Below are 16,714 nucleotides of genomic sequence, written 5' to 3'. Positions count from 1 at the left end.
GTACCACAATTAGATCGCGCAGGTCTGAAAATATATTATTAGCTAATCTTTTTTACTGAGAAGAGAGGATGATTATATGTAATTCATCTCTCAGAAATCTTCGTAAGTTAGAAATTCTTCCATGTACATATACAAACGTGACGCAAATACAATCACTCGCGAAGGCACTCGAGCTCGTTTTTTTCATGGAGAAATCCACTTAGGACTCGAATTTCGAAGAAGATGAGAATCGACTATCTTTCCGCGAACGCTGCCGAGTTGTATTTGGATCAAAGTGGCGTGTTCGTGATCGGTTTATAAATACGTATCGCGAAAATGTGGAGCGCAGGTCTCGCGTTTGACGTAACGCCGTCACGACGCGGACAGGTATTCTTGTCGGGATAGCGGGGAAGGAAGAAGAAGAAGAAAGCTGGTGCACGCGCGTTAATTCATTACAATGCTGCAGTGTCAACAGCGTGCGCTGCGACGTTCGTGTTTCAGCTGCACGATCTAATTGTAAGTGGGAACGTGCAGACGCGTTCATCAGCTCATAAACACTTTTGACTTTTTTTTTCTTTTTTTTTTTTTAATTAAATGATTTTTTGCTCTTCGCGAAAAATCTGTTCTCTTCGAAGATTCTTTTCAAAAAACTCGGCGTTGCGACGATATTGGTAACGCAATTTTAAAAACTTGCTGAATGAATCGGGAAGAGAATCGGAAGCTTACACACAAATCGATGAGGATTTCGAAAATTTATATTCGAATCGATGAAGATTTATTTGCGAGACTTTGCGGAATGTCACGATTATTTGGACTATCGGAAACACATTTTTGAAAGCCAACATACATAAAGAGCTGAAGGCTTCTTCTATCATCATTTGATGTATTACATGTAATGTTTTTCTTTTCGAGCTTTAGGAGCAAAAAGATCCTTTTCTCAACAATAGAGACATTGAAAAAATCATGAAAGAGCGTTTTATAGACGTTTTTACAGCGTCTTCCAAGCACCTCATCGCACGGGTTTGATCAACGAACTCGTTATATTAATGTATGCACCAGCAACGAGTCTGGTAATCTCTGTGAATCAACTTGTGGCTATGCAGCATGTTCACCGAAAAAAAGAGGCGGAGAGAGAAAACGAAAGAGATAGAAGCACGTAAAGGGATAAATATGGGTAGAAAAGGGAAACATGATGGACACTGTGACAGACAGGCATGAAAGTCGGTAGCTTCTCCAACACGCATGCCTGACGCCCGCTGACGCCGTCGCGGTGGTCTTTGTCGTCTTTGGCGTCGCGCTTTCATATCGACGAGTCGCGTGACCGCACGCGTGTTAGCTGGTGGTGATCCACGATTGTCGTCGAAACGAGCCACTGTTCGCCAAGCCGACGACGAGGATGCGCAAGAGAGGTAGCGGAGCGCGAGAAGGACAAGAACGACGAGGTGGGATACCAGCAGCGACGAAATCGGAGGCGTGATAGAGGCGTGTCGAATATACCTCGGTGTTACTCGCGGGACAAACGGTCTGGGTGACCTGTAGGTCCACCACGTGTCTTCTTCTCTCTCTCTCTTTCTCTTTGTCTCTCTTTCTCTCTCTTTTCCCCTCTCTCTCTCTTTCTGTTCCTCTTTATCTTTTGACAGCCGTCAGGCTGTCGTCGCTAACATTGGTGACGTACGTTTCTCGACCACCTGCAGACATCGACCTCGGTGCCCAGCATCGTGGCTTGCAAATAATTAAAACCGTCGCCGCTGCCGCCGTAGAAGGAGGGAGGATTGTCGGCGGAGAAGAAGACGTCACTCTCGCGGAGCGCGGCCTCGAGGGGAGTCGGGTAGCAACCGAGTCGGCAGATCGACGTCGAGGAGAGAGAGACCTCGACGATGACCTCGTGGTAAAGGAGCGCAGTCGGTCATCGCGTTTCGCGAGGAGGAGCGACGCTGATCGTGCTTCCGCTGCTTCTCCGATTCACGTGGAAGGAGCGAACGGGAACGTAGCGGTCGACCACAATGCTGCTGATGTCGTGGCGTACTTGAAACGCTGCGGGAGGAGAGACGACGCTATTTACGGTCGAGGAAGTGCGTGCGGCACGCGCGCGGAGAAACGTCAGACGCGGCGTCGCTCTTCCGTCCGTTCGCGATAACAAGACGGAAAAAAAAGGTGCCAGCGAGCACGACGAGCGCGTGTTTTCACGATTCCCACGCGGAAAGGCGAGCGTGATTTATTTCCGCACGCGAAATAATTTCGGAATTGCGCGAGAATAAGAGCGAGAGAGAGAGAGAGAGAGAGAGAGAGAGAGGAAGTGAGGGATCGGAGGAGGGGATGAACTCGCGTCGCGAGAAAAAGAGCGGCCGCGGGATAGAGCGAGAGTAAAGCCCGCCGCGCTTGCCGTCAGTGATCCACGTCGCGAGGAAACGGCCGCTGCGAGTCGCGGTCGCTCTTAAACCGCGATCGAGACAAAAGTCGAGGCTCTATTACGGTATAAAGACAGATAACGGAAATTGCGAATAGACTTTCGGATAGGTGCGTGTTGATATTTTTGTGTGCTCGTGTATGTGCGCTTGTGCTCTAACGGGACGAGGTAAAAGTACGTGCTCCGATTTCGAGGACGCGATTCCGAGCGAAACGTAGCGAGAGTTGGGCTCAAAGTTACACGCTTTAGAGACGATTGAATTGTTCCAGAGTCGATTGTGACGTTGCTATTTTTATTTCCGAAGTGGCGATTCGGCGTTTAACGATTTTGCGAGACGAGAAGGAGCTTGCACGACAAACTGCTCCGAAATTCGATTCACGGTAGATAATAGTACATTCTGGTGGCAAAACTCCAGTTTTATTATTTTCAATTTTTTTAAAAGGACCGATCGCGAATCTTTAAATTCGCCTGTGATATCATTTGCGATGTAGGCATACATATGCATTTAAAGTTTGCAAAATAAAGAAGTTTCGGAAAACTTTTTTCGGAGAATTTTGTTTACGCTACAATGCATGAAGGACGAAATAGAGAATACAAGATAATAAATACGATAATCACAAGGCTCTATTTAAAAAAAAATTAAACTACTACATCGGTATCCACGAAATTGTCAAAGATCTTCAGATGCAGATATCAGGTGCAGATGACAAGTTTCGTAGGAAAATTTACCAAGGTGGGATATTTCACAGACAGCAGGGTCTCTTGAATTTATTCTACAATACATACAGTGGAATAATCCACGCGGCGTAGCTGTAAAGACGAAAAAAATTGGCGGTGATAAGCGTTTATTGGTACTATCTAATCGCGAAATCGTGTACACAACGCGATCCATTTTAATCGGCATAGCGAACGTTACGAATTTAGCTCCGTAATCTGTTGATCGATGTGGCATCTTTGCTCGCACGGAGGAAAAAATAGTTTAATCGATCAATTTAATCAGATTGGATCTTCTATCCGTTTTCTTCAATCCTCTCTATAAGCGAATTGAGACAGATGATGATGATGTAACGTCGAAAATACAACGCCTCTGTATCGGTGTGAAGGACAGCGTTCGCTGATCATAATCATTTCCGTCGACAGGAAACAGATCGACGATTATGCCGACGACGTCGTGGCAATCAGACCTGCGTTATGAATCAAGCTCGACTCGGCGACGTACAATCAACGACAGAGAGGAAAAGAAAAGAGCTGAACAATTCGAATGAACGAGACCAGGTGTACAGAGATTACACGACCCAATCAACGAGAGAGAAAATATCGCCCTCTTGCCGATTCATAATTGGACAGACTTCTACTTCTACTTCAAGTCGAAATGGGATCAAGCGTCTTCAGGTCTTTAAGCCTCGGGACGGTCGACGTGTGCACCTAGAGACACGGCGATAAGAAACAACGCGGAGAGCAAACGACGGGCGTGCGATAATCCCGCGCGAACTCGCCGACTAGTCATCGATCGACCAGACGCCGTGCGCCACGACGCCCTCTCCTCGCATTTGCTCTCTGTTGGTCGTCCCCACCTGTCTTGTCGTCCCCAGTCGTGTCAGACATTTACGTATCACGTCGGAAACACGCCTGGCGCGCTCTCTCCTTGTCCCTTTCTTCGCTCCCTTCTCTCTATTCCTCTCTCTCTCCCCCTCCCTTCCTCCCTCTCTCTCTCTTTCTATTCTTTTCTCTCTCTTCCTTTTCCTCTCTCTTTTCGGATCATCTGCCTTCTCCTGAATTCTATTTCTTCGACGTGCGAGTAGTGTCTCCGACGTCGTAGTCCGCGGGCAATCCTGTTGGAAACAGACAGACAAAGGTCATTTCTCAGGGCGCAGCATCTGAGGTGGCATCGACTCCGAAAGCTTCGGCGCCGACACGAGATGCTGTCAGTATTAGGTCGTTAAGGTGTTGTCGAACCAACACGCCTACCGCGCAGCCCACGAAGATGTGTCGAGGCGCGTTTCAACGTGCGCGCAAAAAAATGAGTGGCTGAGTTCGGCACGAGATGCTCCAAGACCTCGCGTTCGCGAAGAGATACTCGTCGGTTCGATGACTGCTACGCCCGGTCAATACACTCTTTTTCTTGCGATGGTGATCGCTGGTGACTCCGAAACGTTCAAGTGATCCCCCTCCTTCGTGTATCCGAACAATCGCGACGGACGATACCCTGCGAGGGTGGAAGAAGAACGTCAAGGGACTGAATCTTGGTCGAAATACGCGGGATTAACCCGGTTGATAGATACCGGGGAAATTGCGACGCGATCCGGAGAACAAAGAGCTCTCTCTCTTTCTCTGTATCCTCAACCAACGCGGAGGATTATTGGTCTACGAGGGCGTCGGAGAGGAGCGGGAAAGTTCAGGCAGAAAAACAAGCAGCGCGTAAATCCTTCTATCCGACCGCGTCGGCGATACGATTGATGTTGCTACAACTACAACAAAGACACTCTCACTACCACGCGTTCGGGCGCGTTCTCTTTGTCACTATTCTCTAATCTCGTCTAAAAACTGGAAGAAATTCTTCTAGATAGCGAATCGCGTACAATCGCGCCGGATAAATCACCCTGGGTAAGCTCGCTAAACGCGCAATGTTTTGCTTCCAAAGTCCCTTCACGCGATCGTCGCGCAGTGTCGTGTCGACCGCGTCGCTGTCGGCGAGCAAGAGCAAGTCGTCGCTGACCAACGCTATCCTGTCGCCAACCTGTAAAACGTCCAATGCGACCGAGTGCAATCGACGTGGCTCCGAGGCGACCAGCGAGAGCTCCAACTCCTCCATCAGATACATCGACCAGGAGGCCTCGATGTCCGGCGGTAGCAGCACGGATACTCTGCCGGGTATCCGCGCCGATTACCTGGATCCTGAACCCCTGTCGCCCGGAGCGGACGCCCTGATATCGCCGAGCGGAATAACGGTCATTTTGAACGGCACCACCGATCCCAACGAGCGACAGATCGCGCAGGACGAAAATCACCAGACCGCTTTGCATTCCGTGCCATCACCGACGAAGAAGTCTAGCAGCAACGGCAGCAGCTGGCGTCGTAAACTCATGCTACGCCTTCGCTCCAGCGATTCCTCGAGCTTGAACAACGGCGAGGTGCTCTCCTCCTCGACGTCGCCGTCGCCTGCGAGCGAGTCGACGATGGAGTCCACCTCGTCCTCGAGAAATCCCCGTAGCGAGGAGAATGGACAGGACGTGAACGCGACAACCATCTCGTCGTCGTCGGTGCAAATCGACATGGTCGAGAGTTCCCAGGTGGCCGCCGCTTCCGTCGGCGACATACCGTCCCTGGAGAACGGCTTTAGCGAGCCCGAGGAGGAGAATGACGACGACGTAGAGGACGAGGAAGAGGATGACGAGGAGGAGGAAGAAGCCTGCAACGCGGAGACCGAGACGGAGGACGGCTCGTCCTTGCCGTCCAGTCCAGCAGCCGCATCCACCGTCGGTCTGACCTCCTCCGCGGTACCCTATTACGATTTCCTGTCGGTGAATGGCGGCGCGATGCGGCAGGAGACCACCAGCACTAGCTCGCCGCAGTTATCATCGGGCGCGAGTCTGCGATCCAGCGTCGAATCCCCGCCTGCCGATACCTGCAGCTCGTATGGCGAGGACAGCAGCCCGGGAATAGACTCGCTGAAGCCCGAAGTCCTTGAAGCGACCGGTTGCCTGCCAGCCGCGAGGTCCTGCCCGAATCTGGAGCGGCAGAGCACGGGTTGCTCGTCGGCCAGCGGTTCGTCGAGCCCGAGCCCGAGTCCGGGTCCGGCCGGACCCAGATTCAAGCCACTCGAGGAAGGCGTCATACAGGTGTGCTATCTGAATCATACACGAACCCTCGTGAGGAAAATCCTGTCCAGCAAGTTTCTGCGACGTTGGGAGACGCATCATCTCTATCTCAACGACGCCTGTCTGTCCTCCAAAACGGTGAGTCTACTTATCTCTAGCGTAAACGTACAGTTTTATCGAGCACTCTTTTATCAAGTTTTAAAATTCAAGTTTTTAAACGATACATATTCTATCTCTTGAGACAGGAAACAAAACATTTGGCTTTTTTTTGCTGCGAAAAATATCGATTTTATAAATTGACAAAAAAGAATTGACAGTGGATATGATTTATATTATATTATAATTATATATAATTAATTAATATAATAAAATATATAATATTTAATGTACAAAATATATAATAAAAATTTGTAAAATAATTATATATAATTATATTATGATTAAAGTGTGCGAGAAAGATGAATCGGTGAATATATATCTCTCAACTTGAGATATTTTTATTCGCAGATTCCACACGCATTTGTGCTTAAAGCGACATGTATTAGTTAATAATATTAATCTTAGTTTGCGCGATTAACGCCAGATAATTTTGCGACTCCGCTCGAGGTCTCTATTCTCGGCTTAGGTCGTTTCCGAGTTTGTTACGTTAACGTGCGTAGGTGTAACGATAAGTCTCCATCTCCGCGTATTGTATCATTATTTACTGGTTACTACGGTACGGATTACTGGTTACTACGGTAATATCGATACGGTATGATTTTAGTTACTCGACAGGAAATTCTGCCATTTATTTCTCAACAAAAGAGAGAGAGAGAGAGAAAAAGAGAGAGACAGTAATTCAACCATGTCTTTCAAAAGTTAATTGTCTTCGTAAAAATTCACAGCAACGAGTCCATTGATCCAACAATGGTGGTTTATTTTGAAAGTGACAAGCAAATTCACGGAAATGATTAGAATTTAGAATATAATTTCGTGTATTGTGTCTACTTTAACATGTACATTTCATAATTTGATCTATTCAATCACTTTTCGTACAAAAAATTCATTTATCGCAGGTTTTTAAACTCATACCGCGAAGTATTCATACTTCATTATCGTCATTCATAATCCTCCTTTGACTCCTTTGACGAATTTTTATAATTGAAGAGCTGAGCTTCGCAAAAATAATTTAGCAACGCTCTCGCCTTTCATCTCTGCCTCAAATTTGAGCAAATCGGATGCTATCGTGTAACACACACATTACATATCCTCTTTATCTATAAACTATTTTTCGGTGTAAAAGTGTGCCAGTTCATCCATCAATTTAATCAACCGCCAGATTAATCTATCATTCCGTTATAAAAAGATTTTCAATTCTTGTAATGCTTTGAAATACTTAAATATCTCGTATGACGTTTACGGATTCGGAATCGAAAAAATATCGAAGATCGTTAGAATATGCATTATTCCCTGTATTTCTGTCCCATCATGAATTCCGATTTCTCGTTATCGATGGGAGCAGCGTTCGTATGTAACAACAAAATCCGCGGAGGTCGGTCATCCCGATGCAACAGTGATTACGCGTTTCCTCCGTTCGTCTTTCTCTCTCTATTTCATCATTTGCATTGTATCGGAATGCAATCTACATCGTCGGAGCCGATTTATGGGGCACACGCTATATATGACAAAATGCATCGCGGATGAAGGAAGAGGAGCAGCGGTCGCAGCTGCATCGAAGTGCAACCATCAACGATGGATGTCTTCCCTTCCCCCGCCTCGTTCCTTCGATTCCGGTGGGCGACATTACGTAATTGCGATCGAGAGGTGAAGAAAAACGTTGGAAAACCGACTAAATTCGTTACCTTCGTCTCTCAGCGCGCAGTCACGATGCCGATTACGGGACCGCCGTCACTATTGCATCTCGGTGAAATGCAATTTATCGTTTCGCTTTACAGGAGAGAACGCGCTACATGAAGTAGCACTTGATGCGATACTTTGCGATAGGTTCTATTTTCGTAGCGATGCTTTATACACGACTCCTACCTTGATAAGAGCCATACTCTCTCTCTCTCACTCTCTTTCTCTGTGTAAAATAATTATCATAGCATAAATTTCCTATAAAAATTCTCAACATTTTTCATCCCTGCGGGCTGGCAATTATCTCGTTGAAAACAAATCGTTGTCATAAAAATCTGCAAGTATACGTCGTGTCTCCTTTTCCATTTTTAGCATGATATCATTTGCATGTACGTAAGTGAAGCAAATGTCAATTTCGCTTTCTTGAAATTATTTTGCAAAATTGTCGAACTCTTTCGTTTGTCGTATGTTCATGCTCGTATAGAAATAAAATTCAATAATTTAAAATGCAGAAATTATTAGTGCGATTTAAACTAATAAAATTTGCATTCTAATAAAATTTGTAAAATCGTCAAAAATAATAATAATGAACAATATCAGCATGATTTAATATATAACCAACTACGCGTAACGAACGTCGAGAACTTTTCTCGGTAACGCACAAGGACAACCCGCCTCGTTATCGATAAAACTTCGATAACATTCCGATTATTCGATCGCGATGAATTCTGGGAGATTAATCGTTCGTGTTGAACACACTGGTTCGGTGCACCGCTGGAATTCGAAACTTGCGCGTTTTTTAATCGCTGTCGTTTCTCTTCGAGGAACCATCGAGATACATATTGATTCTACGATCATCATCATTGATCGAGTGACTTTACCTTTTTGATCGACTCGAGTTGTGCGTCACACTTACGTGAAATTAGAATGAAACGATGACGGCATGTGCCAAAAAAACATTCGCTGATTGTCAATTCCTCCCGTTATGGTTTAATCGAGCGAACAGCCGATAAGAGAGAGTCGCGACGATGTTTTTGACGCAATCGAATCGCGGAGAGATCGGTCTCCCGATATTCGTTTTACTTATTCAATATTGAATGTCATTAGTATTGATATCATTTGATACTTTTTTATATACTATCGATAATGTCAAAGGCAAATTCGTCAGTACCAAAAATATTCAGCTAAGATATTAGTCGATGATGCGTATTCGTATATATTTCTCACATTTATTTATAACAAAGAGATCGACAAAGGCAGCGATCTATAGAAGGCACAAGATCTATAGAACGCACATTGTGTGATATGTTTAAGGTTTATTGCAAATTCTCCAAATAAACTTTAATTAGCTTTTTAACTGCTTTAATTAGCATCGAATCTACGTCAAGAGCGTACTTAATATGCGGAATTCTTAATATCTAAATTTCAACGAAAATAAGCAGACGTCATTGATATTTCACAATAATTTGCATCAATAAGCAAAGTATTTATATCAGAATATTTGTAAAATAACGTATATATTGTTAATTTTTTAATTTTCTTTTCTTCTTCTCACACGTTAGCTGCTAAATAATTAACAATTTCTCGCATACAATACCTTGTCATATGTGACTAACGCCAATAGCGTGTGATACAACATTCACTAACGAGACCTCGATCCGTTAGTATTTCCGACGCGAGGTTTACAGTTTGTTAATACGGCAAACAGTAAACGGAATCGTATTAATCCGACTAGCCGAGTGCCTATTTGGCAGGATAAAGAGAGATCGAAGGTTTATTTCGACGATAAAGGCAACAATCGAGCAAGTTTCCAATTGTGTGCGCAATAAAATTAAGGATTTAGAAGAATTTTTTTCTGGCGAGCTGTACTTATAGATCGTTCATTCATCTGACAATAAAAGAAATTTCCTTTCGAGCTTTGCAGTTTTTTGCGCTATATTATATTTCAAATCAGTCACCATAAAATCGTATAACGAAAAATATTGCAATTTAAAAAAAGAAAATTGCAAGGAAAGTAAAATTACTTATAACATGCAATAGATTATAATTTATAAATATTTGTATTTATTCTACTTTATATATATATTTTTCTCGTTCATTATTATTTTGTTATTCATAATTTTTCATAATTATTTTATCTATGTAATCGTGCAACGATGACACAGCTTCTATCCTAATGAACATAATTTCATGAAATTTTACTCTGATTTATAGTTGAAAAAACAATACAAAGAACTGCTGAAACGTAGGTTTTGATTGCGTTTGATATTTTTATTTAAGCGTATTATTGTATCATCCGATATTTCGCGCAGCCTCCGGATGGGATAAATTCGATAAATTTAATTGCGAGATTTCGCTGGACAATGGGGTGCACTTTATTATATCCCTCATCCGCATGGGGGTGAGAGAACGGCACAAAATTTCACGGTGTAATCTATGCACATATACCGCGTATATATCGGGTGCACACGAGCGCGATATTTCTGTACTAATGCAGCCTTTGTTCGGCAACAAAACGTTCGTTAAACCGGACGTTCAACGATAAACCATATGACGCAAAATGTATTTTTAGGAGCTTCATTCAAATCGGCGATGCGTCCCATAATTTGGCGCGAGGTATTTCGTTTTTGTCGCGCGTATTTCCTATGTGTATTGCACTCCATGTGAATGTAAAATATACACGCGTTCGTTCTCGTTTTATATATCTTTTTTCATTATTTATACATACATGCGTATTATTTTTCGCGATATTCTAAATTAATATTGTACGCGATATACGGGAACGACGTATTAATAGAACTGCTATAGCAACGGACAACGTAAACATCGCTTCGCGCCCTTGTATACTTCATCTCACTCATTACCTCGATTCACTAAACCGTTGACTCGGTCAGTAATTGTCGCTTCAATTAACAAATGTTGTTGCACGATGACGACGTTCAATCAGACTTTGCGACTTCAGACTCATTGTCAGCTGTCTATCCAACGCAACAACTCGAAAAATGAAAAATAACACACGAGTATATAATCATACATATATTTATAAGGAATATAATTATATACTTAATCATTTATATTTATAAGGAATGTAATTATATACTTATAAGAAATATAATTATATACTTTCTCAAAGCATTATTTCATCGCTGGCTCGGAATAACTTTGGATAAGTGTCTGGGGGAAAAAAAGAGCGGTGCTCACTGAGAGGAGAGAGTTTCGTTTTATCAATTTCACTTCAAGAAGAGATAATAGTCTTGCACCGATGAGTATCGATATTAAATCGTAATCGTTTAATTCATGACGAATAATGCGTAATCGCACGGGATTGACACGTGGGAAATAACGCGCCTCGCGCGATCAGCTGGCGAGGATTTTCGCGAGGCGCGAGCAAAGGACACTCGTATAAAGCTATTGGCTGATTATTTTTTCGCAATTATTTTTTCTCCACGTTATTGCACGGGGAGAAAATTATCGTCGAGTTTTAACGACTGTGCCGCCGGAAGATCGTCGTCGTCATAACCCGGCGTGGCTTTTTATCGCCCGGCAATGCGAGGCGAATCGTAAAAATGCCGCGTATTACCCCATTTAAATCGGAAATCGAGAATAGGCCGCGAAATGTCCCCTTGTGCGTCATCCATCGTACGACCCTTGACTCTTCGCGAGAGGCGCTCTCGAGTCTGGACGGTCATATGTATTACGGAAAAATCGCTTGCACATTAACCGCCGCTCTTATATCGCCATTTTCCTCTTTCGTAAAAAACGCGATCGTGTATTAATCGTCATAATTCGGGTAGAAATAAATGCGGATACAAATGATATAACGATTATTCGTCGAATGATACATACTTGTGCATTGAGCAAATTTATGCAAAATTTCCTCGAATTTTTCGCATGGAAATTATCAACTGTATCAATAATACAGAGTATAATAATAAATGAAATTCTGTTATTTGTACGCACGTGTGCATATCGCATTGTGGAAAATTGAAACCTCTATATGTTAATAGAATTCATCGATGGAATGAACAGTGTGATGCAGCTTAACGTGCACGAGATATTAACGTTGCAAACATTGCAAATTAATTAGAATATCGAGACGTTCTGCCGATGTATATATCGCGTTTTGCTTTGCTTTAATCTCTACCCGATCTACCTTTTACATATAACAATAAATATGCATATAATAACAAGTTTATTCGGATGACTAAGCGATAAACAAAATTGCATTGTCGTGACGCATTTGTGGCAATACTTACGTAGCTCTGACGTACCTGAGTTTGGCGGAAAGTTGAACGATGTAATTGGAACGGGTTGCAATATCCAAGAAGGTGACAACATAAAGATGCAGGAATTTGAGAGACAAGTCTATATCAAAGTATGATATAAATATTTCGATCTTTATTTAAAGAAAATGTGCTTTATTTAAAATTTATATATAAAAAATAATAACAAGAAATATAAGAAACAATTTGCAAACTTGATACATCAAAGTAACTTGGCAAATTATATTAATTTAATTGCTGTATAATATAACGTAATATATATTTTTGATTGTGCTTATTCAAGAAGGCTTTGAAGTTTACGAATTTAATTCTCGACTATCTCACGATATATGAAAATTAATAGAAACACACACATACACATATACATATATATGTATATCGATCGTAGCTATTGTAATTTGATGCGTTACAGCCACGTTAAATCGAAGCTATAAACTGTGGGGTGGCTCTTTTAACCATGTGCGGCTTTTGGCATTTACGCGCTCCATTTATTACGAAGCATAAACTGAGGATGGGCAGGAAACTTGTCCGGGGGTAATATGCGATGCCATTAGATTATTACGTGGCGCAAAAGTAAAGAATTTCTCGCGGCGCAAATATACCGCTAATGGGCCGTCGTCGCTGTTCGTCGCGTTTGTCATTCGTATGGAGACATACGTGTGCAATTAACACAATTTCGATCTCTAGTCGAGACGAGTGAATGACGTAATGCAGCGAATGCCGACATCCCTCGCGCATATCATTACATATGCGGTATATTTATGCGGATAGGCCGCGTTGTCGCGATGTGCGTATGAAAGATGAGGGAAATTCGTTTTTCATCCCTTTCTCGAACCGAACGATCTCTTCGAGGTGAAGATTCGTCTCGCATGTCGAAACCAATTGCAAGGATGATAATGAGGATTTTTCCTTCTCGCTGAATGTCGAGTGACACGCTATCCTTACATCAATGGAATTCGGTGAACGATACGATAATATCGCATCGTTCACCGAATTCCATTATAATTATTAATTTCTTGCTTCCGGATTGAATATCCTGTCATAGCACATGCGTAATTCAAAGGATATGGATCATATTTGATTACTCCAGTATTGATATAATTAATTACATTTAATGTACACAAATATTCTTTGATATAACTTTTTTAGAGAGACGCTATATATTGTATGTATGCACGTGCAATATATTTATAGCGAATTTTTAAGTTTGAAATAGAATTATTTATTTCCAGGTTTGCAAAATGTTACATTGAATGTCGCGAGCACTCCACGTAAATTTTAATCGATCAGACGGCTGTATTTAGTTGACCTAAACTTAGCCTCAAATTGTGGCGATGTAATTTCAATGAACGAACTTGACTAGGATGAGACAGTCAAATTTAGTCGCCGGATTATTTCAGGTTCTGTCGATATAATAGCATGAAAGATCGAGAGATTCATTCTATGCCATAGTAAATAGATGAAAACTGACAAGAAGAGGAAGCTCTGAAAATAGTGATGGTTGTTATTTATAATTATGCATAACTCCGTATTTTCATAGCTACTATTCCGCGCTAAATATAATCGTCTGATTCTAAATCACGTCTTTCTTATGGGGCGCTATTTACGATTGGATATATCGTAAAATCTATAAATAGATATAAACTAAAAGTTTAATATGTTGTTTTTTTACATTGATATGATTAAAATCTATTCGCATGTAAAATTTTTTATATAGATATTTCTGACGTAACTGACGAATTACAATTGCGGTGCGGTATTTAAAGAATTGCACAATACGGGAATTTGTGAATATTTCAAAAACTCAACAAAAGAAAATAGTATTTACAGAGGTAATTCTTTCTTGAATACTATGCAAGTGCAGTTGGCAGCGGTTGTTTCGTCAAGTATAGCTGCAATTATTATAATCGAAAATGTAAACAGTTTCTAAAAACAGTCAAGATGACGTACGTTTTGAATATCTGCATTTCATACGGCGATTTAAATAAAAAAAAAATAAAAAAAAAAGGAAGATAACATCGTATTTTCACGCCGACAAAGTTGAAAGATTTTAAAATGTAGCTGTCGCCGATGCAATATTGATAACCGGCTCGTTGATTAATTATTTTTATGTGGAATCGCGCGGTAGATTAACATACTTATGCGTGTCAATTTATCAATATATTCCGCCACGAAATTTTTCAAGGCTAAGAAGAAATGTTTCGCATGTGCTCGTTTGTGAATTATTATAGAAAAACTATTATAGATAAATTATTATACAGTCATTATTAGCGTGTATTTGTGGTTTTTTACTCGTTTGCGCGTTATTGAGTAACAATGACGAGCGCTGTAATAAAAAAACCGGTGTAATTGAATTCATTATGACACCGCAGTCATTTTATTGGCGTATAAGCGAGGATCGTATAATTAATCTAATTCGTATACTTAGCGCCTAATATATTATATAATTAAGAAATTGCAAATAATTGCGGATTTGTTATCGACTCATGCGTGTGCCTGAAATTTACGATTATTACTTATCTAAACGGCTCCAAATTCTAGATTTCTTGTTTATGCATGCCCGTCGCGGGGATACTATTGACGTAAATGCGTAACATTTGATGTTTATCTTGTCTTCATTAAATAAAACGCAGCAATAGCAATGCTATAAATCTCTGCGAAATGCTCGTGTAAAAAAAGAAGCGGATATTATTCATTTTTGTAGAAAAAAACAATCACGTACTCTATCATAAAAATTATATTGTCAATGAACAGAGATAGCGATATTGTCGCTGGAAATTCCAGTATCTCAATCACGTGCAACCCAAATAATGGACATTCAAGTTGAGTGTTTTCTCATTAAACGAGGAAGGAAAATGTTACAATGTTTGTAACATATTATTTAACCTTTTTTTTTTACTGCTCTTCGATCGTGAATATCGCCGTGAATATTAATCGTACATGCTATTAACATGTCAATCTAAAGATTGTAAAATATTGAAAAATTATCTTATATGGCATTATATATGATATGACTAAATCCTTTGATCGAATGCAAATTTTTAATGCGTTAAATGCATTCGCTCGAAACGCGATTAAATTCATTTCCGCATAGATGAAAGCAAACGAATCGCGAGCGCTCTTACGTTTCTTCAATAAATTAAAAAAGAGGGAAATGAAAAAAATGAATTCTATAAATGTGTTGGAGAATATTTTTTTATTTTTTTTTATATTATATAATACGTATTTTTGTGATGAACGAAAATTATATAGTCGCTATTCATTCGAACGTCAAAGTGTCGAATACAAAGATTGATCTGTGAGAGTTATGGGGTTAAAATCCTCGCCGTATCACCTCGCACGGCACACGCCGTTTCTGTTCACGTGCAAATCACGCGATGACGCATCTCCGAATCTTTGTCGGGAACGAGATTCACGCGGGTTGGCTTCTGACCTCTTCACGCAATCGATTCCGCGCTAACCGAAGCATACCGCGAAATATCGTCAGGGCGACATTTCTCTTTGTCGTGGAAGGAGATACCGGAAAGGGATCGACAAGACAAATCGCGGTGACACAAACGTCGACAGCATCTCGACACACACACACACACACACACACACACACACACACACACACACACACATATATATATATATATAAACACAAACATACATGTATGTGAGTACCCCAGAAGTCTACCAGAAAAGATGTCCTTTTAAATCGCAGTCTCTGGTTGATTTAAAGATGAAAATTCTTTTCGATAAAAATGAAGGAGGTCACTGAGATCGCATCTTTTTATACATGTCATCTACTTAAAAGAGTCATCAAGAATATAAATTTATAATAATTCTTTATCTTCTTGAGTAAAATTTATAATAATTCTTTATCTTCTTAAGTTTGCAAATTATTCTTGGATTTTGTGTTTTGACATTTTCGTTGAAAGAACACATTGTTTGAATGAAACTGTACGGACAGTTTTGGACAACTTATGTGTAGATGACAATGCTATCGTGAATGCGAGTGAGTCGGATGATCGCGTATGGCAGGCGTAGTTCTCTATAACAACGCTATCGCGAATATGCGTGCGAGCGAGCGTACGTGCGTGCATGCATGCGTGTGTACGAGGCGTGTGTTTCACTGACGTCAAAGCTGACCCTGGGCTACGTGTTCGAGTAGCGGCTGTCTTGCTCTTCGCGCTAACGTCTTGTAAAATACCTGTCGGCCGCTCGCTTTTCGTGACCGTGGATGCCATCGGCGAGAATCCCTCGCCAAAGCACGGAAGAAAGGTTCTATAAAGGAGTTTCCAAGGAGAGAAACATAGAAGAGATATGCGCAGAGCGTAAAAAACTGAGAAATCGTGAAGGATTCTGATTAATTGCTGGCTTTCATCCAAGCCAAAGATTGAGAGATA

The 16,714-nt window shown here is 41.5% G+C and overlaps 1 protein-coding gene across 5 annotated transcripts in view; it reads left to right on the top strand.

Moving 5' to 3' along the window:
* Positions 1-554: 554 nt before the first annotated feature.
* The window catches only part of LOC145965962 (C-Maf-inducing protein), a 32,602-nt gene continuing 16,442 nt past the window's right edge, over positions 555-16,714 (top strand). Inside the window, exons 1-2 of one of the 5 annotated variants that reach the window (XM_083089621.1) lie at positions 555-1,421; positions 3,527-6,342. In XM_083089621.1, the coding sequence (XP_082945747.1) occupies positions 5,011-6,342 (1,332 nt within the window). In that variant the 5' untranslated portion in view covers positions 555-1,421; positions 3,527-5,010. Of the gene's footprint in view, positions 6,343-16,714 lie in introns of all 5 variants that reach the window. The other 4 variants (XM_083089602.1, XM_083089611.1, XM_083089607.1 and 1 more) reach the window with 4 other exon arrangements.

Source organism: Camponotus vicinus, unplaced genomic scaffold, assembly GCF_025532165.1.
Source record: "Camponotus vicinus isolate PSW18456_S1 unplaced genomic scaffold, iyCamVici1.0 SCAF_1, whole genome shotgun sequence".
Classification (NCBI taxonomy): Eukaryota; Metazoa; Arthropoda; class Insecta; order Hymenoptera; family Formicidae; genus Camponotus; species Camponotus vicinus.
This window is presented reverse-complemented; position numbering and strand designations above follow the sequence as displayed.